Source organism: Mustela nigripes, chromosome 3 (genome assembly GCF_022355385.1).
Source record: "Mustela nigripes isolate SB6536 chromosome 3, MUSNIG.SB6536, whole genome shotgun sequence".
NCBI lineage: Eukaryota > Metazoa > Chordata > Mammalia > Carnivora > Mustelidae > Mustela > Mustela nigripes.
In genome coordinates this window covers 86,949,812-86,977,402 of record NC_081559.1, presented here as the reverse complement: position 1 = coordinate 86,977,402, position 27,591 = coordinate 86,949,812, and the positions used below count along the sequence as shown (strand labels likewise).

Genomic DNA, 27,591 nt, shown 5'->3' with positions numbered 1-27,591 from the left:
CCAAGGATGAATCTTGCAGACAAAGGCGTGAATAAAGCCATAGAAGTTTATTAAGCAAGGATACAAACAAAAAGCTCTCAGGAGTGAGGGGTTCCCAACAAGGTGGCCAACGTGGGCCTCCAGGGACAGTCGTTCACTTAGAACTGACCAGGGAGCTTGTGGCCTTATCTTTCTTGTGATGTCTTGGTTTGAGTAAAGACTGGTGATTACATCTTTAATGGCTGACATCGTTTTTAGGCACAGGTCATTATTGTAAAAAAGACACTCCCCTCCTCCCGCCCCTCCCCACCACACACACACTGAGGGCAAGGTGGTCTGGTTTGTTCCCTTATCTCTGGTTTCCTTACACGTCCACGTTTTGGGGATTTTTGTGAGCCTGGTCATGGAGCCCCCTATTTCTCCCTACCTAGCCCTACTTGCCCTTTACTCACCTTTAGGAAGAGAAGAATTTCCCTCATATCCCGAATCATCAATTTTGGCAGAAAGACTGAAACATTTTTGAAAAAAGTAACTAATTAAACAGATATTTATTTAGCTGTAATTTATGGACAAGTTGCTAAGGAGGGTAAAATCAAAGCCTCTACCTTCTAGATATTTACCGTGCTATAAGCAAGAGGATATGTGGAAATTAATAAGTCAACAGAATTAACACAACAGTTTATCCTGGCAACAACGTATTTCTTCTTCTTTCCAAAAAAAGAAGAAATGGAAGCTCAATCTATTTTCTTTTCCCTCTATGTCTGGCTCTTCAGTGAACCTAGTTTTTATCACTCCTTCCATAGTTTGCTTTTTCACAATTCTTTTATATTTTCAGGGCAGGATATTTCTGGCATTTAGCTTTGTGCCTGTTGCAAAGAATATGCTTAATACTTTTTTTTTTTCTTAATGAATGAAGTGTTAAAAACAAGAGACTAGACCCATAATGTAGTCACTTACACTAACCCCATACCACATGGAGATTTAATTATAGTTTTGGATCCCCCCCCATCCCAAATGGAATCTTAAACCATTCAATCAGGAATTATCTATCAGCAGTAATTAAATAATCCACCTGAAAACCCAAGCCATGCCCTAAGGGAAAGTGACCCTGTCATAACTAATCTGCCTTTTTAATCTAGTGTAACATCTTTGTTCCAGTTTCTTTCTTCCTATGCATCTGTCATTTTGTACAGCTCCTGGGAGCTCCTTTCTTTCTGCTAGGTTGGGTGCAGGCTGATTCATGAACTGTTGAATAAAGCCAGTAAGATCTTTAAAATTTGCTTAGTTGAATTTTGGTTTTTAGTAGAAGGTAACAAATTAAAAAAGAGATTGACAAAACATAAGGGACAAGAATGTAGCTTAGAGCTCTAAGCAAATTCCTTAACAGTGGTGTTAAAGAAGCAAAATTCAACAGAGTAAGTTTGAAGATCTGATTCGATTTATTAAAGGACTCATGAATTGGGCAGCGTCTCATCTTGCAAGTAGGGGGCATCTTTTTATAGGAAGGAGAGAGGGGCTAGAAAGTTTCCAGCAAAAGAAAAGAAAGGATTGTTTCAAGCAAGACCACTTTCCCCTTATGGGGAAAGACAGGGGATCTTATCATAGGGCTGATTAATATTCAGATGGAATGGTTTCTAACACTACCATCAGAAGATTTTAGAAAAAGCAATATGACCTTGATAGGTCAGTCTGTAGCTCTATTTCTGTCTCTGTATCCACAGTCAGTAGTTGATTCTTCACCAAAAACAACACATACTCCAGGCCAGGCTCACTTCCTGGATATTGGAATTGGTCAAATCTTCCAAAAATTCTTAAGCCCAAGAAATAAAACAGAAAAAAAAAGTGGAAATTTTGAGACACCCAGACCAGATTCAAAGTTAATATCCTTAATAAAATCCTTCCTTATCCTTAATAAAATAAGGATACACTACTCACTTTGTAGGATTACTGTAAAAGTAGGATTGAGGAAATGAAATATATTTTCTTTTCTTTGTGCAATTACTTGTATTAAATTAATTTCATGTGTTTTATCCCCCTCTTTTGGAGACTGGAGGGTAATACTCTTTGTCTGATTAATGTAAGGAAAAAAAAAGAATGTGTCATTTACTAACTTATGTGTCTTGTTATTCTAGCTTTCTACACACCTTGCTTTCTATTTTAGTAATTTTGTTAGAAAGGCAATTTTAGGTCCATTTGATAGATGGGATACTGAGCTTCAAAAAGGGTGGGTAAATTATACTGAGTTATACAGTAGACACATGGTAGAGATGATTCAATCAAACAATGCTTTACTTGGTATGTTTTAGATGATCAAAAAGGCATAGGCATGCATACCAAAGGGATTCAATTATTCAGGCCCAGTATATATCTTTATTATTTTTTTTTCATTTTTAAAAATTTTAATCTCAGTAGAGTGAGCATATAGTGTTATCTTGGTTTCAGGTGTACAGTAGAGTGATTCAGCAATTCTGCTCATCATGATAAGTGAACTCTTTTAATCCCCTGCACCTATTCCATCCATGTCCCCCCCACCCCACTAACCATCCATTTGTTCTCTACAGTTAAGAGTGTTTTGGGGGTGCCTGGGTGGCTCAGTCATTAAGCATCCAACTCTTGATCTCAGCTCAAGTCTTAATCTCAGGGTTTAGAGTTCAAGCCCTGTGCTGAGCTCCATACTGGGTGTGGAGTCTACTTAAAAAAAAAAACAACAACAACAACAACAACAAAAAAAAACGTGTTTTTGGTTTGTCTCTTTTTTTTCTTCCCCCTTTTTTTTTTTAAGAAATAGTGTACATTCGATCATTTGATGGGGAGGTGAGGTTGGGGGGTCAGAAGCAGAGAGAGAGAACCTTAAGATGGCTCCCTGCCCAGTGCAGAGCCCAGCACAGGCCTCCATCTCATGCCCCTAGGATCATGACCAAAGCCAAACTCAAGAGTCAGAAGCTTAACTGACCAAGCCACCTAGGCACCCTTATTTGTTTCTTAAATTGCACATATGAGTATTTGTCTTTCTCTGACTGGTTATTTTACTTTGCATTATATTTTCTAGATCGATCCATCCATGTTTTTGCAAACCAGTCTCTATCTTTTGTCCTCTGAAACTCTTTTCTCTTTGATTTTATACCTAAAAGGGTATTTACCCAAAGACCCAAACTCGGGGATAAGCATAAAGAGATAACAGAGGTAGAACAATAGACAGGAAGTCTTAAAGGGATAATTTGCATTTATGAAGTTTTCCAGGCTATTTCCACTTTATCTTCAAACTCTCTTTCTTCCTTGATTGTCTTATTAAATGACTAGATTAATAATCTAGAAGTTTTTAAAAAGTACCTGTTGAGCAATAAAGTATATTCTAGAATTGAGAACCTATATGAAAACTGCTGACTAAAATGTTCATCTGTTAAATGTCTAACTGCCTATGGACTAGAAACTCACAGTGCATGTGACCACGGGGCATAGCCTCAAAATCCAAGTTTACCTTATTCCTGGAATTGTGAAAGAACTTCTCTGTATTCCTTAGAGCATTCCAGAGCCCAAAGCAAGAAGGAATGCAAATTTCGGAAACCAAGCTGTTGGGCAAACTCATTGGTTCAGCTCAAACACAAACAAGGTTATGGTATATAGTTGGTGGGAACTTCACAGGAGATAGCTCTCGTTCCCAAAGTTCCAAGTGTTGGAAGGCAGAGTCTGAAGGGCAGAGCTGCTTAGGGGACTGCACAGTAAAGAAGCACCACCTCTTTGAAAGAGTAAGAGCAGTATTTTGCTGAATGTTTGACAGTGACTGGAGTTCACTATCAGTTTAGAAAGAGGGGAGGAGCTAAAGTTAGCTCAAAAATTGCCCACAGGGTAGAATCTGAGCAGAAGTCCCCTGAATTTCTCACCCTGAGTTCTGACCTGTAAGTTTTCCAGGAAAACTTGAGAGATTTTTTTTTTCTTTCTTCTTCTTTTTTTTAAATAGGAGACTGGGAACTGTGGACCCCATCATCGGAATCCTAGCTGGTAAGCACAAGACGCTGGTAATACACTCTGTACATAGATACATAGTCACTGATTTTTCCAAGGGAAAATTCTCTCTGCTAGAACCTTTGTACAATGTTTTAGATGTTTCCTTTGCCAATTTCTTCTCTTTTTATTTCTCCAGATTATCTTTATAGAAATGGCACAATCCTCTAATGCACAAACTCCCACACTTTAAAGTGCTGGGTGAAATAGAGATCTTCACCAGTGTATTGCCATCAGTAGTACTGTGCAATTCATTTAGTAAAAGGGGATTACATTTGACTAATTGAAGTTAATTCTGTAGTTGAGTTTAAATGGTAAGATTGGATGATTTTCAGGTCTTTTAATAAGTATCAGGTCCTATGTTTTCTGGAAATTCCATTTGTCTTACGGTGCTCTGAGTCATATTCAGTACTTATTTGGAGAAGTGAAAGATGTCTATGAGCCAGGTTTCTTCCCCTTTCATTTTATGAAATATTTGCCTAAGAAAGGAGAGTTGATAACACTTTTACTGCATGGCTAAAAAGAGTTCTTTTTCTTTCCTGCTTTTGTTTTGAGGAGGGTGGGGTGTTTTTTAGGTAGTAACATTACAGCAAATGTGTTGGTCTTATTAATGTGATGCTGAACATGACATATGCGGTGTCAACAGTGAACAATGATACATTTAAAGAGTACTGCTTTGTGCACGTGTATTTAAATAGCATTTTCTTTCTTTCTCACTGAAAAGCTTTACACTTTTCTTTATAATCTGCTTTGCCAGGTTCTAAACTTTGAACTCATGTGTGATTTGCTCATTTCGTCATGAAACCTGAAACTGTGTAAAGATTAACCCCTGGGTAGTCATGGTCATTTATTTAACTATTTAACTTTAGAAGATCCTCAATTCCACGATTCGATGAAAACCAATTTTTTTATAAAGGTTTTAGCTTTAATGTCATAGCCCCCTAATAACATTGACAACACAACTTACAAAATTTAAAATGCTAAATTGAAGGTAAAATGGCAATTTCCATCACAAGGTCTTACATTTGAAAGATAGTATGGGCATATCTTTCATCTCTTTATAAAGGAATCTCCCTAATTCATTTCATTTGATCCTAATCATGAACATCTGCAGAAAATAGAACTTAAATTAGTTTTACATAACATTGCAGCACAGAAAAGTTAGGGGATTTTCTTAAAAACAAATGTGTGTATATGCCCACCTTCTTAATAAATGTACTCTTTTTTTTTTTTTTTTGAGATTTTATTTATTTGGCAGACAGAGATCACAAGTAGGCAGACAGAGAGAGTGGGAAGCGGGCTCCCCACTGAGCAGAAAGCCTGATGCAGGGCTTGATTCTAGGACCCTGGGATCATGACCTGAGCTGAAGACAGAGGCTCTAACCCACTGAGCCACCCAGGGACCCCCAACCTTCTTAATAAAACCAAAATTAAACATGTGAAATATAAATTTTGCAGTTTTTTAAAAAATTGGATTGATTTTTCTTATTTCATAGCAAGATCATGTCCGTTTATTTGCAAATGGTAAACCTACTGGAGGCACATTAATTGTCTTGGCTGGGAGGGTGAGTGCAGAATGAAGCCTCAAAGGACTCTGAGTTAATAAATTACTTCCTTGGCCTGAGGGCACTCAGGTATTGTGGTCACTGAGGATTGCCTTCACTTCTGGCATTGGCAGTGTATTTTGGCAGATGAAACTCTGGGTGTTCTCTCCAAAAGCCTGTTTCCTCAGCATGTATTTCAGTATCTGTGCCAGTGAGGTTGCGACATCTGCGCTCTAAGAGGCCCATAAGTTGAGACCAGACTCTTTAACCTCTGCCTGGCTGGGACTAAATTGGAAAGATTAAAACAGTAGTTAGATTAATTGCCTGCTGTATTTTGCAGATGGAGTATAAGGCTGAAAGAAAAAAGAATGAAGTTAGCAAAAAAAAAAAAAAAAAAAAGAGAGAGAGAGAGAGAATGAGCCAAAGAAATATTTTTTAAAAATCATAAAGTAAGATCAAACAACAAATAAAATAAGAGGGGGAGGAATTCTGTCCTGTGCATTCTACCCACGTGCCATGCCAAAGACAAGCATGGCTTGACTCCGCTCCTCAAGTGAGGTGTAGTCCCAAACGGTGGCTCTGTTATCCTTCTCTGAACATTTTTGTTTCTAATCTGTTGAGTCCAGAGGTTGGTCTGGAAGTAGAAGAAAATTACTCTGATCCCTCAAGATTGTTAGGAGGATTAAATAAGAAACAAATATAAAAATACTAATGATTAATATGAATATTTTATTTTATTTATTTTAAAGATTTTATTTATTTGAGAGAGAGAGAGTACAAGCACGAGACAGGGAAGGGTCAGAGGAGGAAGCCAACTCCCCGCTGAGCAGGGAGCCAGACACAGGACTAGATCCTGGGATTCCGGGATCCTGACCTGAGCAGAAGGCAGTTGCTTAACCAGCTGAGTCACCCAGGTGCCCCCCAATATCTTTTTTAAACAAAGAATGTTGGATTTTACTGGGAATATGATGGTAGCAAATTAACCTGTATATTTAGGTACCCTGTTCAGAATTTACAGACAAGCCCAGTGAACCCTCAAAGTTCTGACTCTCCAACAAAATTCCTAAATATAAGGCAAGACCTCTTGATTCTTAGTGTCACTGAAAATGTTTTTCTAATTAATTTCATGTCGTTGGAGTAAGAAGGGCATCCCTTTATGAATAGTCCTTAATCATGTGGAATAATCCAAGCTATTTTGTGCATCCTTATTAAATTGCTGTTTTAGGGGAACATTCTACCTAAAGGCCACTGCTCAGGGATGGATGGAATTAAACCGCATTTAAGCCTCCAGGTAGAACATATGTAGTTCAGTAGGGTAGATCAGCAACTCCATCTAGCCACCGGGAGTAATGTGTTTATAGTAAAAACAGGCTTGACAGGCAGAAAACAGCTCCTGGGATTCTCAGGACAGCCAGTTCTCTAGGTGACCTTCCAGGCCTTATACAGTTTGTTGCGTGGAAGGATTCAGTGACTCTCCAGACTAGTTCGTCCTTCCCCTTTCAGGAGATAGAGCTGTCCCATTCCCTGCCATTGCATAACTAATTCAATTCGTAATTGCTTCTGAAATCACTTCATATTTTTAACAGTCAGTGGTTCTGTTTGACTTTAAAAAAATGAGTCACTCATGACAATACTCTTTCTAGACCCAACCGTCTTACCCTGCTTTCTATAGTGTTAAAAAAATTGTTGCTCCTGTTTCCAGCTGAATAAATAACTACCTCCTGGCTCAGATTCCTGAAAGAATTTATTAGATGCTCAGCTAAACACCATCATGACTGTTTGGCTAAAACATTCATAGCAAGTCATAGCAACTCACAGACCATTGACAAAACAGTGCATTGTTTCCAGTGAGTCAAGTGTCTAGAAGGGATTTAGTCAGTTGTGACCAGGCAATTGATAATGTCAAGTGGTAGAGACAGTGTCCTCTCTATTCAGAAAGCAGGTTATTTCATCAGAAGGCAAGAGGTGGGAACCCATGCAGAATCAGATTGTAGGTATGACAATGTATTTCAGCTTTCCCAACCATAGAGGCATCTAAGTAAATACAGTATCTGACAGGATACATTACTTATGAATTAAGGTGTGCTCTTAAGTGTTACAGGTATCCAGGGGAAGAAAAACTACTTTTAGTTGAAACAACATGACAGGCCTCAGGGGAGGGGAAAAAATAGTGTTTGAACTTTGAAGGGGACTAGGGATTTTAGAACATTTTAGGCAAAGGGAATGACCTGGGGGAAAAAACTGCAGAGGTAGAGAAATTTTGTGAAAAAGACTAATAACTAAGTATGGTCAGATATTAAAAAACTGTCAACACCAATGTTGAAATCATTGACTTTTGCACAAAAGCATGGATTAGAGCAATTGAAAGCCATTATCAAAACTAAAAACAAGCTCAAATCAAGCTCAGTATCCTGTTTGAGAATATAAAGAACAGCAAGCTTATGAGGGGAGATCCCTGGCAATTGAGAAAGGAAGAGGTCAAATGAATAAGCAGAAGAATTCCAGTTTGTAGAATAAGAAGTATGCTTGTTTTACCGGCATGGTATAACATTCAGACATGCAACACTTCATTGCCTAACACTGGGTGTGTTGGTTGGGGTGCGAGAGAAGAAGACGGTGAGTTAGAAGACAGATGATTGATTTGAGATTTAAGAGGCTCATCTCTGTTAGTTTTAGGTAGTTCTTAGGATTTCTAAGCTTTAAGTATAGTCTGTGAGTTGAAAAATAATCAAGCTTCTATCTTTTGATCTAATTTTCTTCTGAGCTACAGACCCAAAGGTCCAATAGCCAGTTTGTCATTTTTACCTCAGACTTCATATGTCCTAAATAGAACTTGGATTTCCCTCCTCAGAATTTTTCTTTCCTAGGTGTTTCTTACTGCACCACTTTTAACATATTTGCTCAGATCCTTGCCAGGGAAAAATCTATCTGCCTTTTCTCTAAAATATTAATGGATACACACACTTCTCTGCTGTTCTCCTCATCACATTTAAGCCACCATCATTTTCCCCCAAACTACTAAAATAGCCTGAATCTGCCTCTCTTTTCCAACTCCTTCTGACTCATCAGAAAGCAGAAAAAGTGATTTTTATTTTGTGCAGAATTATGCCCTGTCACTTTTCTACTCAGGACTCTCCAACAGTTTCCCATTACACTTAGAAAAATATCCAAAGCCCTTACTAGCTTCAGAGTTCTTCATAATTAACTTCTGGCCCTGCCTTTTTTTTTACCTCATAATGTCTCCTTCTCCCCTAATTTCCATACTGCATTAGCTGAACAGGCCAGCCTGTCCCCACTGCAGGATCTTTGTACTTTCTGTCATTTTCGGTTCCTGGTCTTCACATGTTCAATTCCGTAACATGAATCAGATATGCATGTAGATCCCTGCCTCAAAGAGATGCACCTCGCCCTCTCTCTGAGGAAGTCATTCCATACCCTAGTGACTCTCCATCCCATGACTCTGCTTTTTTAATTCATAGCTCTTGAAACTCTGAAATTACCTTATTTAATTATAAATTTTCATTTTCCACTGAAAAGTAAGCTCTACAAATGGATTATTTATGTACCATCTTTCACAGTGCTGTTTCGTCAGTGCTTAGAGATATATGGTTAGTGTTCCACAAGCGCTCGTAGAAAGAGAAATGAATGGAGGAATGCATGAGTGGAGCCATAAAAATATAAATTTGTAAATCATGCTACCTGAGAAATTTTCTTCCTCTTGATACTATTCTTGCTCAATTTCAAAAAAAAAAAAAACTAAAATTTTGGGAAATATAAATAAATCAGTATAAAGAAAGTTTGGATAAAGTTTAAGAATATGTAGTTAATTTTCTATTGTTACTTTTTTCCCTCCAGAAAATTAACCTTTCTTTCCAAAATTGTGAGAAATTTTAAATGATTAAACAGAAAAAAATGTAGTTTTCAGAAAATGTCACAGGGTCCTGCTTTGTTCCAAGATGGAAAATAAATAGATTTTTTTTTTTTTTAAGATTTTATGTCTTTATTTGAAATAGTGAGCGAGAGAGGGTGTGCACAAGGCAGGGGTAGGAGCAGAGAAGGAGGAGAAGCAGACTCCCCTAGCACGAGTCTGCTGGGAGGCTCAATCCCAGGACAATGGGATCATGACTTGAGCTGAAGTCAGAGAGGCCCAACCAACTGAGCCACCCAGGTGCTCCTGGAATATACAGTTTTTGAAAGAGAAGTTTCTTTTTATCGGTAGCTGGAAAACCTCTTTGCTCCTCATATAGCAAAAAGTATTAACATTATTTAAGGTAAAGTTACCTTTTTTTTATCAATATTGTTTTCATTCACAATGAAGAATTCGTTATGGTACTGTTGTATATGTGTACCTGATTTTAAAACAGTGATCCAAGAACCACTGGGAGTAAAATAATGACAATGGGATAGGAAGAAAGATAAGCGAGGTGGGTTCCTGTTCTCTACACTTTTACAAAAGCATCTTTACTCTTATCCCCAGTAAGACATTTAGAGGAAAAGGTGATGAACTTAGATATGTTTGAAAGTCACTAATGTGGGCCCTTTTCCAGGAAATAAGAATGGAAAGAGCTGACATTTATTAAGCCCTTACGCTGTCCTCATCACTATTAACTAAATGTCCTTCAACATCCTCAAGTTACTATCATTTTCTTTATTTCATACATGAGAAAAAATCAAGCAGGAGGCTTAATGCTGTTTGATTAATTATACTATTCTGAGGTTGGGAAGATGAGAATCTTATTTAAGACAAAGGCTTGGCTAATTTTCTACAGAAAAAAAAATGATGGTGGCTAAATTATTTTTAATTGTTTATTTTCATTTTTAGAGAAACAACTTGTAATGGAGCCTTCATCTCTTGAGTTACCAGCTGACACAGTGCAACGCATTGCATCTGAACTTGGATGTCACCCGACAGATGAGAGGGTTGCCCTCCACCTTGATGAGGAAGATAAGCTCAGGCACTTCAAGGAGCATTTTCATATCCCCAAAATGCAGGATCTACCTGCAGGTAAGAACACTGAAAGGGATTTTATTTTTCTTAATTAATTTATTAATTTATTTTTGCTACTGCCTGTGTTTATCATAAATCCTTGAAATCATTGTTCTGTTACATAATAGAGCTATTGTAATTATGTCTGAAAAACAGCAAGTTCCTGGTGCTACTAAATCAACCTGTCAGCCTACCTAAGCCTCAGATTCTTTATGTTCCTTCTCTTCTTCTGAATAAAATACTTACAGGGTTTTTATACTGTCATCTACTTCTGTGAACAATAGAGTGACTGATTGAAAATTATAGGCAGACGCATTTACTTGTTCTGTAAGCACTTAGAGCTCAAAACAATTTCCTTTCAATACAGTATTAGAATATCTCTTATTTTGTGGTGCCTAGTTTATGATAATATGATATTTGTCTTAGAGGAAATATTATTTTGGGATTTGAGTATATTAAGAAGATGTTATGTGAATAACCATCTTTGTGTGCTATAAAGATGGCATGTATATGACTTACCCCCTCCCCCCCAAAAAAAGAAAGAAAAAGAAAAGAAACAATCAATTACTAAGAAATGCAATACTGCATTTTTTTTTTCTTTTAAATAACACAGTAAGCTGACTCTGTTCTTAGTTTGGGGAAGTCCTATTTTAAAAAACAGCACAAATATAAAAAAGCAGCTTTTCTAAATATCTGACTTTGCTCCATTTTACATCAGTGAAAAAGACTACCAGGTTGAATAGAATTGATCCACCAAAATTATTTTCAGATACTTTATAATCCAGTTTAACTTTCAGTTTTCTTTAGGTTAAATGAGGAAGATATAATTTTGGATACTCATAATCCAAAAGCATCAGTTAATATGATTTTAAAATGAGATTGGGTCACATAGTTGTCCTGTTTGGAGTATATGCTATTATGTAACTCAGGAAGGCACCCTGTGAAATTACAGAAGGATAAAATAAGAGAAAGCTCTGTATCCAATTTAAAGGTGCTTAATATTAATTGAGGTAGACTCTGATATAAATGACAGTTCTAGGACCTAATAAAATGGGGTAAGTGAAGGGAACTGATATCACAGAAAAAAAAAAATCGAGGTCTTTCTAGAATCTAGAATGAGAGGGCACTTTGATTTAAATCTTAAGGGATTAAAAATAATTTTGTGTGTGAAAAATGAGGAAGGTAAGTCTAGGGATATTCTTTCAGTGATGTGAGAGAAGTTTGCCTGGTGATGTATGGTACACAGGGGAAGTCCCTTGAAATCCCTATGGCCCACCTGAGACAAGTCTGCTCTGGTGACCCTGCCCTGATGTGCTCTCCAGCCCATGGGCTGCTTGGGAGATCTGATGGGGTTCCTACATGGGAGACCACAGCAGAAGCCTAGAGGGCCACAAAACTTTAGGTGGCCTTCTCCGCAGGCACCAAGAACTACAAATCAAGAATTAGGGTTCTAGAACTTTATGACATTTATTGAAAGTTTTAATTTCCTCAAGATTTAGAAAGAATTGTTTTATTCCTTTTTTTTTTTTTTTTTTAAAGATTTTATTTATTTATTTGACAGAGAGAGATCACAAGCAGGCAGAGAGGCAGGCAGAGAGAGAGGAGGAAGCAGGCTCCCTGCCGAGCAGAGAGCCCGATGCGGGACTCGATCCCAGGACCCTGAGATCATGACCTGAGCCGAAGGCAGCGGCTTAACCCACTGAGCCACCCAGGCGCCCTGTTTTATTCCTTTTAATGAGTAATAGGAAAAGCAGACATAGCAAAGTAAGCAAACAAAAGTACTAACAAAACCTATCCCGCAAGGACAGATGTTGGTATCACAGAGAGAAGAGAAAACATGACAGCAGCACTTGGTGGGTATGGAGAGAAGGTGGCCGGTGGTCTAGGGTGGCTGCAGCTTGGGTCTCTCTTGAAAGAAGAAGGTAAATAATGGCCATATCTAGATACACATTTATGAACAAGGACTACTTCCTGCACATGAGAAGTGATGCATTAGGAATTTCCAGTTGTCTTGTCTGTTTGTCTTCTCTTAAGGTGACTTTCTTCTATATTATGCCATCAGATTTGAGATAGAGCTCAGCCCTGAATTTCAAGTATTGAAATGAAGGGGTACATGAAAAGTTAAAACCCTGTTTGAATGTATCACTTATTCTGTTACTGAACCTAAGACTCATTGACTAACAACATGACTTCAACCTCAGGCTGAGTCAGTTTTGTTGCAACAAAATACGTATTAATTACCTTTCCACAGTCCTCTTGTGCCTCAGAACTTTGCTTTATATCCATCTTTTCCAGCACAGTGGGTTCAAAACCCAATGAACAAACTCCCTGTGTTTGTCCTGGGAGGGGCATGGTGGTCTGAGGTTGCTGTGACGGCCTGCTCTAACTTTTACCTAGCTAGGCAAGTTTAAGAAGCAAGTAGCCTTTCAGCCAGTGTTCCTCCATGTGGAAAAGAAAAAAGCTGCTCCAAAATATGTAGGGACTTTCCCCAGCATGAAAATTAGATTATGTTAAGTGAGCCTAAGACAGGTCCAGAATGTTAGTTTCCTTGTCCCTTTAATATAATGTTCCTTTTGGGGTGCCTGGGTGGCTCAGTGGGTTAAAAATCCTCTGCGTTCGGCTCAGGTCATGATCCCAGGGTCCTGGGATGGAGCCCTGTGTCAGGCTCTCTGTTCAAGCAGGGAGGTTTCTTCCTCCTCTCTCTCTCTGCCTGCCTCTCAGCCTGCTTGTGATCTCTGTCTGTCAAATAAATAAATAAAATCTTTAAAAATATATATAATGGACTTTTAACTTCAATACAGAGATTGATTGATTGATTGATTGATTTTAAATATTTTATTTATTTACTTGTCAGAGAGAGAGAGCACAAGCAGGGAGAGCAGCAGGCAGAGAGAGAAGCAGGCTCCCTGCTGAGAAAGGAGCCAGATGTGAGACTTGATCCCAGGACTAGATGATGATCTGAGGTGAATGCAGACACTCAACCAGCTGAGCCATCCAGGTATCCCCAATAGAGATATATATATATTTTTTTAACCAATAGAGATTTTTTTTTTAAGATTTTATTTATTTATTTGACAGAGAGAGATCACAAGTAGGCAGAGAGGCAGGCAGAGACAGAGGGGGAAGCAGGCTCTCTGCCAATCAGAGAGCCCGACATGGGGCTCGATCCCAGGATCCTGAGATCATGACCCGAGCCGAAGGCAGTTTCTTAACCCACTGACCCACCCAGGTGGCCCACCAATATAGATTTTTAATACTGGCTCCATATAGGACTCTTCTACTAACATTTGAGATAATTTAATCCAAACCCAGGTAAAGATACTATTATATGTATTATATATGTAATCACTACATTAGACTGAGTTGATTCTAAAATCCCGATTATGGTTATAACATTTGTTTTAATTAGATATTCAATAGGAAATAACATAAAAATTACCATCTAGGATAAATTCCTCATTCCTAAAGAAATATAAAGAGAAGGAAAATGAATTGATTCAATAAAGAATCTAAATAATTTATTTGTTCAAAAAATAGTTTTGAATGATATAAAAATTTGACTTCATTAACCCCCAAAGTCCTTCTAAATTCATTTTTGTCAAAGTCCATGGGTTCCTGACCAGCCCAAAGATGATTACCAGGGAATTTACTAGAATGTGCAGGTTCTTGAGTCCCAAACCAAAATTACTAAATCATAGACTCTGAGGGGACCCCACTCATCTGTTCTAGATTGCTTAGGATGGTACCACAGAGAGAAGAATCCATTCATTCTTTTTTTTTTAAAATTAATTAATTAATTTATTTTTTAATTTGACAGACAGAGATCACAAGTAGGCAGAGAGGCAGGCAGAGAGAGGGAGAGGAGGAAAGCAGGGTCCCCGCAGAGCAGAGAGCCCGATGCAGTGCTTGATCCCAGGACCCAGGACTGGCAGAGTATTTAACCTACTGAGCCACCCAGGCGCCCAGAATCCATTCATTCTTATTCCCACTATACTCTCTCTAGGTGCTTGTTACTTGCCAAGTGTTCATTCTTTCAACATGTATCTATTAAGCACTTACTCTGTTCAAGACGCTATTCTCAGAACAGTTTGTCAGTGAACTAAAGAGCAAAGTTGTCACATCCCTGAGTTTGTATTCTAGTATAAGAAGACAGAAAATAAATCAACTTAGAAACAGTGTGAAAAATACCCTACTCCAGGTGGTGCTCTTTAGCATCCTGAGGACTGCCGGGGTGCAGATAGTGTCCATCAGGAAGCCTTGATGAGATGACACCTGAGCAAAAACAAGAAGGACGTAAGGAAGTGAGCCTCGTGATCGCAGAAGTGAAGATGAGCCTGGGGAACAAGGCTCGCCAGGCTCAGAGGCAGATGGTGTGCAAATTTCCTTTGGCCCCAAAGAATCCATCAAAACACTAGTACTTCCCTTCTTAATAAAACCTTCCAAGAACATCTAAAAATAATATTGCCTCTCAAGTTAATTTGCATAACACTGTGAACAAGATGTTCTTTAGTAACTCTGAATAATGAAAAACAAAGAGCATAAATAAACAAGTTTTGAACAAATGAAAGGATCATGACTCCCAATATAGACTTAAAAAATTCCAAGGAAAGGCTGTAGGTACAACCTGGGGTTTTTGTGGTATTCTGCCAATAAATACAATGTTTGCTCAGGGTTTCTAAGAGAAAGTTTTATCAAAATAAGGTTTTTTTCCCCCTAACTCTTGGATAGTTTCTGACATGTTGCTAGAGAAAAGGGTCAAAATTATTTTTACTCAGCTGGTATCGCACTTATTTTTTAAAGATTTTATTTATTGGAGAGAGAGAGAGAGAGAGAGAGCATGAGGAGGGGGAGGGTCAGAGAGAGAAGCAGACTCTTCTCGGAGCAGAGAGCCCAATGTGGAACTGGATCCTGGGACCCCAGGATCATGACCTGAGCTGAAGGCAGTTGCTCAACCAACTGAGCCACCCAGGCACCCTGGTATTGCACTTATATATTCAACATTATTCTAAAGGCCATACCCCCAAAATAACAAACACACACACATACATGCATACTTGCCTGCACAGAGAAAAAGGAAGGAAGAAAGCAAGGAATATGCAAGACATAAATATTGGAAAGGACTTGTTTAAATTCCTTGAAATTATTCCTGTTTGGAATATCTTCGTTTCTAAATCTCTGAGAGAATATCGGATAGTTCCATAAGATATACTGGTTTGGCAGCGATACAAGGCGAAGTTTGTTGTTGTTGTTTGGTTTTTATTTGTTTTATTTTTTCTATGATTTTTAATTCAAATTCAATTAATTAACATATAATGTATTATTTGTTTCAGGGTTACAGGTCTGTGATTCATCAGTCTTATACCCAGTGCTCATTATAACATGTACCCTCCCCAATGTCCGTCACCCAGTTACCCCATCCCCTCACCCCCCTACCCCCCTCCAGCAACCCTCAGTTTGTCTCCTAAGAGTAAGAGTCTCTTATGGTTTGTCGCCCTCTCTGGTTTCATCTTGTTTCATTTTTTTTTCCCCTCTTCCCCTATGATCGTCTGCCTTCTTTATGACCTACCTATCAAAGTCCAAAATGCCTTCCATTTATATTTATATTTCTCCCAGAAATAAACAAGCGTCTCATTGACATCTTTGTTCATTTGATAATCAAAAGCTTTTCTTTCCTTGTTTGATTTTGCACATCTTGGATCAGTGTTTGAAATTTGATTTAGTAAACTCCTTGGCCATTTGCTCAGTTGTAGAACAAGTGACTCTTGATCTTGGGGTCATGAGCTCTAGCCTCACACTGGGCATAGAGCTAAATTAAAAAAAAAAAATTATTGAGTTGTGATTTACCATACCATAGAAGCCACTTTGTTTCATGCTTTACAAGATAACTCCAGGATTATTTATCTTAAAACTGAGAGTTTGTACCTTTCGACTATTTTGACCTCTTGCCTACCTCTCACCCCGCACCTTTGGCAACCAACACTAATCTGTTCTCTGTCTCTGAGTTCAGTTTATGTGTTCATTCATTCAGCCAGTCAGTCAGTCATTCAATCATTCAGTCATTCATCATTTATTTGATTCCACTGATGGGGTCCATTATCAAAGGAGCGAGACTGATACAAAGCGAAGGTCAAGCAAAGCTTTTTTTTGCGCCGGTACTGAGAATCAAACCCACCGGTCAGGGCCGTCTCTTACGGAGAGAGAGAAGACTCCCAGCCTCACAGACTAGCTTTTATAAAGCAAAGGCCATGTGGTTGAGCCTGGCCACATACAGGGCCAATGAGATTGCAACATACAGAGAAAGCTGCATAGTCATGTTAGGTCACACGCGGGTGGCCAATTGAATGACAATTTACCCTATAGTAGCTGTTTGAACTAGCCTATCACTCTGGTCAGAATTGGCGCCCAAGTTTGGCACCCAAAAGGCAGGGTCTACATTCTTTGGTGGTTAGGAAGATACTATGTGTGCTTTACTGATTGGATGTCTCCACCTGGTCTGACCTGTCCTTGCATTCTGGGCTCTGTTATCTCCATCTGACCTGACCCGTCCTTGTATTTGGGCTCTGTTATCAGGGACTGGTCGACCATATTTTACTGGTTTCCCAGACTTGTTTTTAAGTAAGTTCCTCTGGGGGGCGGGGGGCCAGGGTCAGCTTAAGTTTTGCTGCACAAACAACAAAATGGCTGTTTAACCGAGATGGAGTCGCTCTGGCTAAGTAGGCCCTTGCATCCATATATAAGTGATACCATATAGTATGTCTTTTTCTGACTTACATCATTTATCATTTTTAAGTGCACAATTCAGTAAGTGTGTGTAGTTTGATGACCATCATCAGAAACTCAATTCTTTACTCCCCTTTTCCACCCCACACCCAGGTGGCTGGTCATCTACCAAACCTGCTTTGCTTTATAGAGGAGATCATTACATCCGAGAACATCAATTTAAGAGTAAATTGTCCTCGAGAATATCTTTACACAAGAAGTTTTTAAAAAATGGTTAAAGAAGACAATTTCGATGATACAAACTTTATCTATCACTTCATAAAGCTGGCAATTTCTGTTCCCTAGGATCCAGGGAACTGCAAAATGGGGTGAGAGGGAATAAACTTTTATAGGACAAAAAATAAAGAACAAAGAAGAAAGAAGTAGAAAATAATATGATTTGCCACGGCCATACTCAGACTTGATTGAGGGAAGGAGGAATAAGGAAATAAGTATGGAGTTCACCATTGGCTTGGCATTCAAGTGTTGGCTGACAGTATCTTCTGCTTTTCTAGTCATGTAGAACGTAACAGGCGTAGGAAAGTTACTGAAGTTTCAGTTTGCAGATGTGCCAGACGAGGCAGAAGCAGCTCCATCTTGGGCCTAGAAAGTTAATTCAACAGTATTCTCATCACTGTTCTTTTCATACTCAAATATTCCCTTTCTGTTTTATCACATACCTGGGAAAGATGAGTAAATTGTCAGCCAACTTTAATAAGTTAAAATTGAATGCTATCCAAATAAGATCTACTATTACTGTGACTCTGTGATATTATCCTGTTAGACAAAATTGACATAGAAAACTGCCATGCTGGAGTTTGTCTCCAGGGGTTCCGTGTAAAATAATAGAGCCTCTTCAGTTCAACTATTGTTAGGCTCAGGAGTTAGTGACAAGCATGAGGTATCAGTGAACAAAATGTGAAAGAGTATGCTTTTCAGCATAAACTGGAATCCTTTATTTAATGGAATTTAATGGAAGCTAGCATGTTAAGTAAAGGCTTTATCCAGCTTTAAGAAGATGTATATTTATGACTATGTGATTTTAATAATGAAATATATTTTATTTCTATAAGAACAACAAATAAGGACATTTCTCAGTTAAAAGTTTAATTTTGTTGATACACTGAACTTCTCATTGCACTTGTATTCTGCAATTTCATGGACTTGTCATATTGTTTTTCCTTTTGTATATAGACTATTTGCTCCCTGAAAGCAGGAACTGTAGTGTTTCTGTGTGTGTGAGTGGAAGCCATCTAGGCAGACCCTAGGGTAGAGGTGGCCAGTGAGGTCTTAACCCGCAGAGAGAACAGCATTTGCAAAGACACAGCAAACAAAAGCATAGTCGCTGAAGAATTAGAAAGTGTGTGTGTGTGTTAGAAAGTTGCACAGGCATGCACATGTTTTTTTTTCCCCCACTGATGTAATTTTTGAAATTTCTGCATTTATACATAGCTGTGAAAATACTTCAGCTTGGAGTCACAAAATTGTATATTAATATTGGTAATATCACTTCATCAACAAGGTACAATCATATTGAATAGAATTAAGGAAATGATGAAAATATTTTTGCAGAAATCCAAAAGGAAATGTAAAAATCCAAGTAAATGCTTTGGAAGTGAAAAAAGAGATTCAAGAAATATTTTAAGTACTCACTAAATAAACCTGAAATCATTATTCATTGAATAAACCATTAGCTGGGAGAAATAACTCCCTTGTTCAATGCATTCACATTTGAGACTGTTATATCTTCTTGTTGAACTGATACATTTTCATTATGTAATGTTTTACTTTATCCCTGGTAATTTGTTTTCTCTGCAGTCTACTTTATCTGTTATAAATACACTGATCTAGGTTCATTTTCATCAGTGTTTTCTTGGCATATCTTTTTACACCTTTTAATTTTTAACCTATCTATATCATTACAATTGAAAAATAGAGTATAGGCAGAATATAGTTAGGTCTCTTTTTTTAGTTCATTCTGGCAATACATTTTAAATGGTATGTTTCAGACATTTTATGTTTTAATGTAAGTTTAAATTTAGATCTACCATTTTATTATCTGTTTTCTGTTCATCACTTTCTCCTTTCTTTCTGCCTTTCTGGCTTTCACTTTGATCATATGATTTTTTTTAACATTACATTAAGTTATATAATGAATTTTGGATTATAATTTTTTTGTGTAATTTTTGTTTGCATTAATGGTTGCTCTAGAGATTATAATGCACATAATGTAAAGTTTACAGGATATGTATATTATGTTAATAATAATTAGTATATACTAAATACATATTAAAAAATTTTTAGTTGATTTAGAAATATTTTATCATGTAAGAAAGGATATAGAAAACTTACCAGTGTCTAATTATATAGTTCTCTTTACCATCCTTTTTTTTTAACTTGATAGTTGTCATATATATTACATCTACAAACACTAAAAACCTAATCAGATAATGTTACCATTGTATTCTTTTCAAAATTTAAAACTGTATATTAATGTATTTTTTTAAATATTAAGGAAGAAAAAAGTCTTTTACATTTACCTAGATATTTACTATTTCTGTTGTTCTTCCTTCATTCCTAAAGTCCAAATTTCTCTCCAGTACTATTTCTTTTCATCCTAAAGAGCTTCCTTTACTATTTCTTTTCTTTTCTTTTTGTTTTCTTTTAGAGAGAAAGCTAGAGCGTAGAGGTGGGGAGAAGGTGTGGTACAGAGGAGGAGGGAATCTTAAGACTCCATGCTCAGTCCAGAGCCCAACACAGGGCTTGAGCTAAGAACCCTGAGATTATGACCTGAGCCAAAATCAAGAGTCCCAACACTTGACTGACTGAGCCACCCAGATGCCTCTCTTTCAGTCACTTAAACATTTTGTTCCATTGGTTTTTGTCCTTCATAGTGTTTGTTTGTTTTTGATTTTTAAAGATTTTATTTATTTATGTCCCCCATGGTATTTGATGAGAAACTCCTAGTCATTAGAATTATTGGTCCCCAATAAGCAAAGGGCTATTTTTCTTTGGCTCCTTTAAAGACTTTTTCTTAGTCTTTAATTCTCAGCAATTTGATTATAATGTGTCTGGGCATGCATTTATTTGAGTTTATCCTCCTTGGAGTTCACTGAGATTTTTAAGTGTATACATTTTTACTTTTGACCAGTTCAAGGCGTTTTCAACCGTTATTTCCTAAAACATTTTTTTTTTTTTGCATCTCATTCTTTCTTCCATTCCTTACAATGTCCTAATAATACAAGTATATCCTAATAATACAAGTTTAAATATCCTTGAGACAGTGTTCATTTTCTTAAATTTCTTTTTTTTTCCCCCGATGTATAAATTGGGTAATTTCTATTGACTTGACTATAAGTTCATTAACTCTTTCCTTTGTCATTCCCATTTGCTCAGGTGTCTTTCCTTTGGAATTTCTCATTTTCATTTACTGTATTTTGTAGTTCTGAAGTTTCAGTTTATTTCTTTTTAAAATACTTTACTTCTCTGCTGAAACTATCTTTTTTTAATAATTTATTTATTTTTTTCAGCATAACAGTATTCATTGTTTTTGCACCATACCCAGTGCTCCATGCAATCCGTGTCCTCTCTAATACCCACCACCTGGCTCCCCCAACCTCTCAGCCTCTTCAAAACCCTCAGATTGTTTTTCAGAGTCCATAGTCTCCCATGGTTCACCTCCCCTTCCAATTTCCCCCAACTCCCTTCTCCTCTCCATCTCCCCTTGTCCTCCATTTAAAACAAACAAACAAACTGAAAGATAGTTTCAGTTTGTTTGTTTGTTTTAAATGGTTTATATTCACTTCAAAGTGTCTTTCCTTACATCTTGGATTATAATTACAATAACTACCTTATAGTCTTCGATAATTCTAATATCTCTGTTGTTTTGGGATTAATGTCCATTGATTTTCTTTTCTATTAAGATAGAGTGAGATTGTTCTGGTTTTTATGTTGAATAAATTTAGATTCTAGACACTTTTGCATCTTATAAGTCTTTGTCTTCTTAAATAGTATCATGAATGTTGATATTTCTTGTTTCCTTCGGTTTGCTTTATCAAGCAATCTACCCAGAACCCTTCTGTGGATGGTGATTCCAGTGTTACTTGGATCTGTCCTGTGTGTGTGACAATCACCAATTTAGGATCTAGGGTCAGTTCTGACAATTTTGTTAGTAATACTGTTAGAGTTATTTCCATTCCAGCAGGGGTAAGCTCAGAAGTTCATATACAACTTTATATGATCATTTTCTTAAGCTCTCAGTAGATCTAACAATTCCCTGCTCCTAGGGACCCATCTTCATTTTCCTCTGGCAAAAAAACTGAGACTTTCATTTACTTTTTTTTTTTTTTTAAGTGCACTTCCTATGACTATGCTTGTCTTTGGTGCCCAGAAGCAAGAGGACAGAGGAACCAAACAACTAGAGTTAATCCAATATTCTTAGAACCATTCCTCCTCTGGCTAGAAAAGTGTTTCCAATCTCCATGATTTGGGTGCCTGGGCAGCCACTGTCACTATAACTGCCACCACTGTCACAGGGTTGACTAGTGGTGACCAAGAATAAGAACAGAAAAATGAAAGAGTAAAGGAAACACCAACAAGATTTCTCTCTCACACTCTTTCTCTCAGCCCCTTAGTGATTCTCTCTACACCTCTGACCAGAAATAGGGATAGTGGGCTTCTCTTAGAGTTCTTAAGGCTCACACTCACTCCATGGTTTGGAGTTTCTGGCCCTCTTTGAAAACAAGCCCTGGGAGCTTCCTAAGAAGTAGAAGGAAAATACAGGAAACTCAATGCCAGTTTGGTGGTTTTTCAAATGCTGGTTTTCTTCTGCCTGGTATACTTACTATCATTTATTTTTCAAACTCCTCAGATTCTAAAATTCTACTCAGTTCATTTTAGTTGTGTTTAGTGTGTCAGAATGTACTCCAAGCCAAATTGGTTCTTAGATTTCTCTAAGTAGTGTAGAAGGCAATTACTGTTTTTCTGTAGTTCAAGAAAAAAAAAAAAAAAAAAAAAAAAAAAAAAACATTTAAACTATACTTAAAAGAAATAACATTTATTTTAAAACTTTTCTTTTTTTTAAAGATTATGCTAGCAAACTAGTTTTTCATTCTGATGACCAGAACCAGAACTGGTCCTTGGGAAATTTGAAATGCAGTACTCTGTGTATCATATAATAAAAGTGATTAAGTCTTGGCTCCCATTGGTTTGCATCTGGATATTTTGTTTGTTTATTTTTTAAAGATTTATTTCTTTATTTGAGAGAAAGAGACTAAGAGGGAGCATGTGCATGATTAGAGGGAAGGGCAGAGGGAGAGAATCTCAGGCAGACTCCATGCTAAGCACAAAAATCAATGCAGGGCTTGATCCCAAGACCCTGAATCAAAATCAAGACCCACTGAAACAACCTGGGTTCCCCTAGAGATTATTTGTTTATTTATAAAATTTTGACCTAGTTCCTCAGAGGACTATTGTCTCAGATTTATAGACTTAAGCATCAATCCCAGTTAACCAGTATTCCAAATTGCCAGGATTCAGTTCAGTATTGCCAACAAGAATAACAACAACCAAAAGCCACCATAATAGTACCACAAGTATTTAGATTGAGACAACTTCATACCTAGACAGTTTTTATCCAATAAATTCATATTATCTGATTAAAATCTTCTTGACATTACCAGAGTTCCAAATAATCAAAACATGAACAAACACAGTTTGAATTTCTATGCTTTCCATTACTGATTATAATACAATCATCAATAATTTCATGTTCACCAATCTGTAAAAACATTGTATATCTTCAAGGAGAATCTGCTTAAAATTTTTCCTTTCCTCTTTAATTTACATTTGAGAACAAAATTTCTTTTTCTTTTTTTAAAAAATATTTATTTATTTATTTGACAGACAGAGATCACAAGTAGGCAGAGAGGCAGGTAGAGAGAGAGGAGGAAGCAGGCTCCCCACTGAGCAGAGAGCCCAATGTGGGGGTCAAGTCCAGGACCTTGGGATCATGACCTGAGCTGAAGGCAGAGGCTTTAACCCACTGAGCCACCCGGGCACCTGGAAAACAAAATTTCTTTTTTAAAATAAACAAATCAAATGGACAGTAATAGTATGTTAAAATTTTAGCCACTTCTGAAGTGAAACAGGCAGGATGTGGAATTTTCTTGTTTAAAAGAAAAACATTAATTAAAAGTAATATACTTAAATAAGAAGGAATTTTTTTTAAGTTAAAGGTGAATATGTTAGCAAACTTATCTTATTCTAATGAATAAATATCTGATAATCTGATAACAAAAATTATATAGAGTAAACTAAAGGAATTTGCAATGCTGAAAGGAAATCCTTATTTATTTATTTATTTGTAAATATTTTACTTATCTATTTGAGAGTGAAGGAGAGGGAATACATGCAGGGGAAGGAATAAAGAAACGGACTCCCCACTGAGCTGGGAGCCTGATATGGGGCTGGGTCCCAGGACCTGAGATCATGACCTGAGCCAACGGCAGGCACTTAACCACTTAACCAACTGGGCCACCTAGGTAGCCCCTGAAAGGAAATACTTAGATTTGTTTCACATATTGACACTCCCATTTAATGTTGGTTTATGTGCACATAGTACCCCCTTGGCATACATAAGAAAGATATACACAGCTACCTTATAAGCAAAACTTAATTAATTAATAAATTTAACAAAAATTAATACTTAACTTCCTTCTCACAGCATATTTATTTTAGAGGGGTGCCTGGGTGGTTCAGTTTATCAAGCATCTGCCTTCAGCTCAAATCATGATCTCAGGGTCCTGGGATCCAGCCCCAGGTGGGGTTGCCTACTAAGTGGAGAGCCTGCTAGTCTGTCTCCCTCTGCCTCTCTTGCCTGCTTGTGCATGAGTGCTCTTTCTCTCAAATAATCTTTAAAAAGAGGGGCATCTGGGTGGCTCAGTCAGTCAAGTGTCTGCTTTTGGCTCAGATTGTGATCTCAGGGTCCTGAGATCGAGCCTCAAAATGGGATCCTTGCTCAACAGAGAGTCTGCTTCTTCCTCTTTTCTGAGTCTGGATCTCTCCCCTTCTCCTGCTGTCTCTCTCTCAAATAAAATTAAATCTTTAAAAAAATAAAGAAAAATAAAAAACAAATAGTGGATTTTAGAAAATACTCTTTATATAAATAAGTCATTTTTAAAATTCTTGGGATTTACCTTTGTATTTCAGTCAAACTAGAGGATTACATCTAGATTTTTTCTCTTTATATATAATAAGGAAAAAAATAGAATTACTTTATAATTACTCTGCTATCCTTGCTTTTGAATGATTCCACATGTGTTTTATTCCTGAGTCTTAAAATACCTTAAACGGTGTAATTAAATTGTAAATTATAATAACCAGTTGCTATATTAAGTTAAAAGTAAGGTATTTTCTGTGACCTTCAGTAATGCAGTTAAATTTAAGAAATTTCAGTTTGGGTTTGGTTTTGTTTTTAATAAGGGGGCTTGTGCCAGGTCTTCTGAAATGTGGCAATATATGGAATTATTTGGAAAGATTTTAAAAGGATCTATCTAGGCCCCAGACCAGACCAGTGAAATTGGAGTCTCTGAATCAAGCCTAGGCGTTATATTTTTATAAAGCTCCTATTATGATAAACTAGTACATAAAAGATCACGAGTATTTATTTTTATATATCTATGTTTTAAATTATCATTTCATGAGTAGATTATCACAACTAGTTTAAAAAGTATTATACTCACATATGAATAATTTTAAAATAAATAATAGCTTATCTCTTTAAAAGAAAACAGCTGGTACTGGTATCCAACAATGTATTTGCAATTGGATTAATATTTGGCCAAATTTGATAACATTAATTGGATGCTTCAAACATGCAAAGTATATTTATTTGTGGAAGGCAACTTTACTGAAGACTTTAGAATAGTTAAAACTCAAATTTTAAAGTAGCTTCATTAACATACCATCAATTACTGTAATAAGGGGGCATATTTCTTTTCAGTTAAGTGAGCCCTACTGCAAAGTAGCAGAATTTAAATCACTTCAAGAAGACCCTACCTGGGAAAAGATTTATGGTAACATTAGCAGAAAGAAATCTTGACACATGACATCAAGAGGTGGGAGGTAGTGGTAGCGGGTAGGATCAAAGTTATTAGCTAGAGTGCACAGGACTCCAGTGAGAAAGAATTTGTAAAGGACCCACAAAAAGTATGTTCTAAGGGAAAGAGCTGCTAATAATATAAAAGCACCGAAGCCAGGTTAATGTTTTCCTGAGTCTTTTTTTTTTTTTTCCTCATTCCACTGGAGGGATTGAAGGTAACAGCAATGAGGAACAAGGGGAAAAAAAAAAAAAAAAAAAACCCACACACACAATAAACGTATTGTTTGTTTCAAACTTTTTAAATTAGATCAGCCCTGAGCTGAGGATGAGAGAAATTTGAAATCCAAAGTGATGTTGAACTTTTGATTTATATTTAAGAAGCAAAAATGAAACTGTTCCTGGGTTCATCTTAGAACATATAAATAAAATAAAAAGGTAAGAACATGAGGTCTAGAGTGATGGACATTTTTGCTGCTGTAAAATGTTACTCAGAAGGAATCTAGTGATTTCCAGAATCATGAGCTCTAGTACAGCAACCTTTAAGAAGAAAGGAGGCTTTCAGACAAATGACCATCACCGTTGATTTAATGCCTGACTGAGGTGAGAGGTGAGTGAGGCCTGTTTTAACCAGATGTACCTTTAAGGAGGATGTCATGAGTTGAACTGTGTCTCCTAAAAGAGAATATGTTGACGTTCTAACACTTAGTACCACAAAATGTGACCCAGTTTGGAGAATGGAGTCTTTTGTCGTGGGAAGCGAGAGAGCTAGGTTCTGGTCTGACGGACTCCAAGAGTGAATCTTGTGGACAAAGGAGAGTGGGTAAAGCCATAGAAGTTTATTGAGTAAAGATACAGAAAAAGCTCTCAAGAGTGAGAGGGATCCCAGCAGGGTTGCCTTGAGGGGCTTTAGGGTTGGTCTTTTGTAGAAAGCTAACCAGTGAACTTAAATCCCTTTAACGTGGGGCACCTGAACAGCTCAGCCATTGGGTGTCTACCTTTGGCTCAGGTCATGATCCCGGGGTCCAGGGATTGAGCCCCTTCTCCCTCCCCCATGCCCCCTGCTTGTGTTCCATCTCTGCTGTGTCTCTCTCTGTCAAATAAATAAATAGAATCCTTTTAACATAATCTTTTGTTATCACCATTGAACAAAGACTAGTGATACTGCCTTCTATAGCTTACCTCCTAGGGAGTCTGGTTATTCTTTGTTGGTCACAGATGATTATCATAAAAAAAAAAAGACCTCACAGGCCTAGGGCTAGTTTGTTCCCCTGTTTCTAGTTTCTCCCAGCTCCACATTTTTGGGATTTCTGTGAGCCTGACTCATAGGCCCCTATCTGTTTCTCCCTACCTAACCCCACCTGTCCCTTACTCAAGGTTAACTGAGGTCATTAGGGTGAGCCCTAATAGGATGTGAACTATATAAGACAGAGAACTAAAGAGACAGACAGAAATGTATACAGACATGATGTGGGGAGAACATGTGTGGACATGAACGGAGGCATTGACATATCACGTTGAGAAACCTAGGACCCACCCTTCATAGCCTTCAGATGGGCAAATTGCCAACACCTAGATTTGGAATCCTAGTTTCCAGCACTATGGAGATAATACATTTCTATTGTTAAACCATTCAGTTTCTGGGATTTTGTTACAGAAGCCCTAGCAAACTGATACAAAGGATTTGTAACAGTGATCCATGCAGGTCTGTTGGAGGACCCCAAGAAAAGGACTAGCCAAGAGGGTCTTGACTTCTTGCAGGATGGAAATCAAACATGAGCTAGTAGGAAGTAAAAGAGTTTACTGAAGATATGTAATACATGAGAGAAATGTGGACAGCGCATTCTGGAGACTCAGGAAGGAAAAGAGCATGAGTCTTGTTTTTGCTTTGAGTCTAGGATTTTTATTGGTATTATGGTCTGGTGCATGTGAACTTAAGCATCCAAGAAATAGAAAAAGGACAGACAGGGTCCAGGTGTCCTTTACATAAGGAACTTATTCCCTGAAGTCAGGGTTCTTGGTATCAAGGTATTTGGAGTCTGTGGTCTTAGAGAACATCAATGTTAATAATTAATAATAATTAATGTTATTGTGCTTGAAGACTCCAAAGTTAGCATTATGTCTTGGTCCTTTAACAAGGACCTGTGCTATTTGCATTGCAAGGCATGTGTAAAGTGGGATGGGGGTGCAGGTCCTAGCAATAACAAGCTGGAGCAAAAGGA

The 27,591-nt window shown here is 37.4% G+C and overlaps 1 protein-coding gene across 7 annotated transcripts in view; it reads left to right on the top strand.

Annotated features, from left to right (window-relative positions):
* The window catches only part of KYNU (kynureninase), a 133,354-nt gene that overhangs the window by 13,790 nt on the left and 91,973 nt on the right, over positions 1 to 27,591 (top strand). For 3 of the 7 annotated variants that reach the window (XM_059394358.1, XM_059394359.1, XM_059394354.1), the window contains exons 1-2: positions 3,789 to 3,978; positions 10,348 to 10,530. In XM_059394358.1, coding sequence (XP_059250341.1) covers positions 10,362 to 10,530 — 169 coding nt within the window. In that variant the 5' untranslated portion in view covers positions 3,789 to 3,978; positions 10,348 to 10,361. Of the gene's footprint in view, positions 1 to 3,671; positions 3,726 to 3,776; positions 3,979 to 10,347; positions 10,531 to 27,591 lie in introns of those variants that run through there. The other 4 variants (XM_059394355.1, XM_059394356.1, XM_059394357.1 and 1 more) reach the window with 3 other exon arrangements.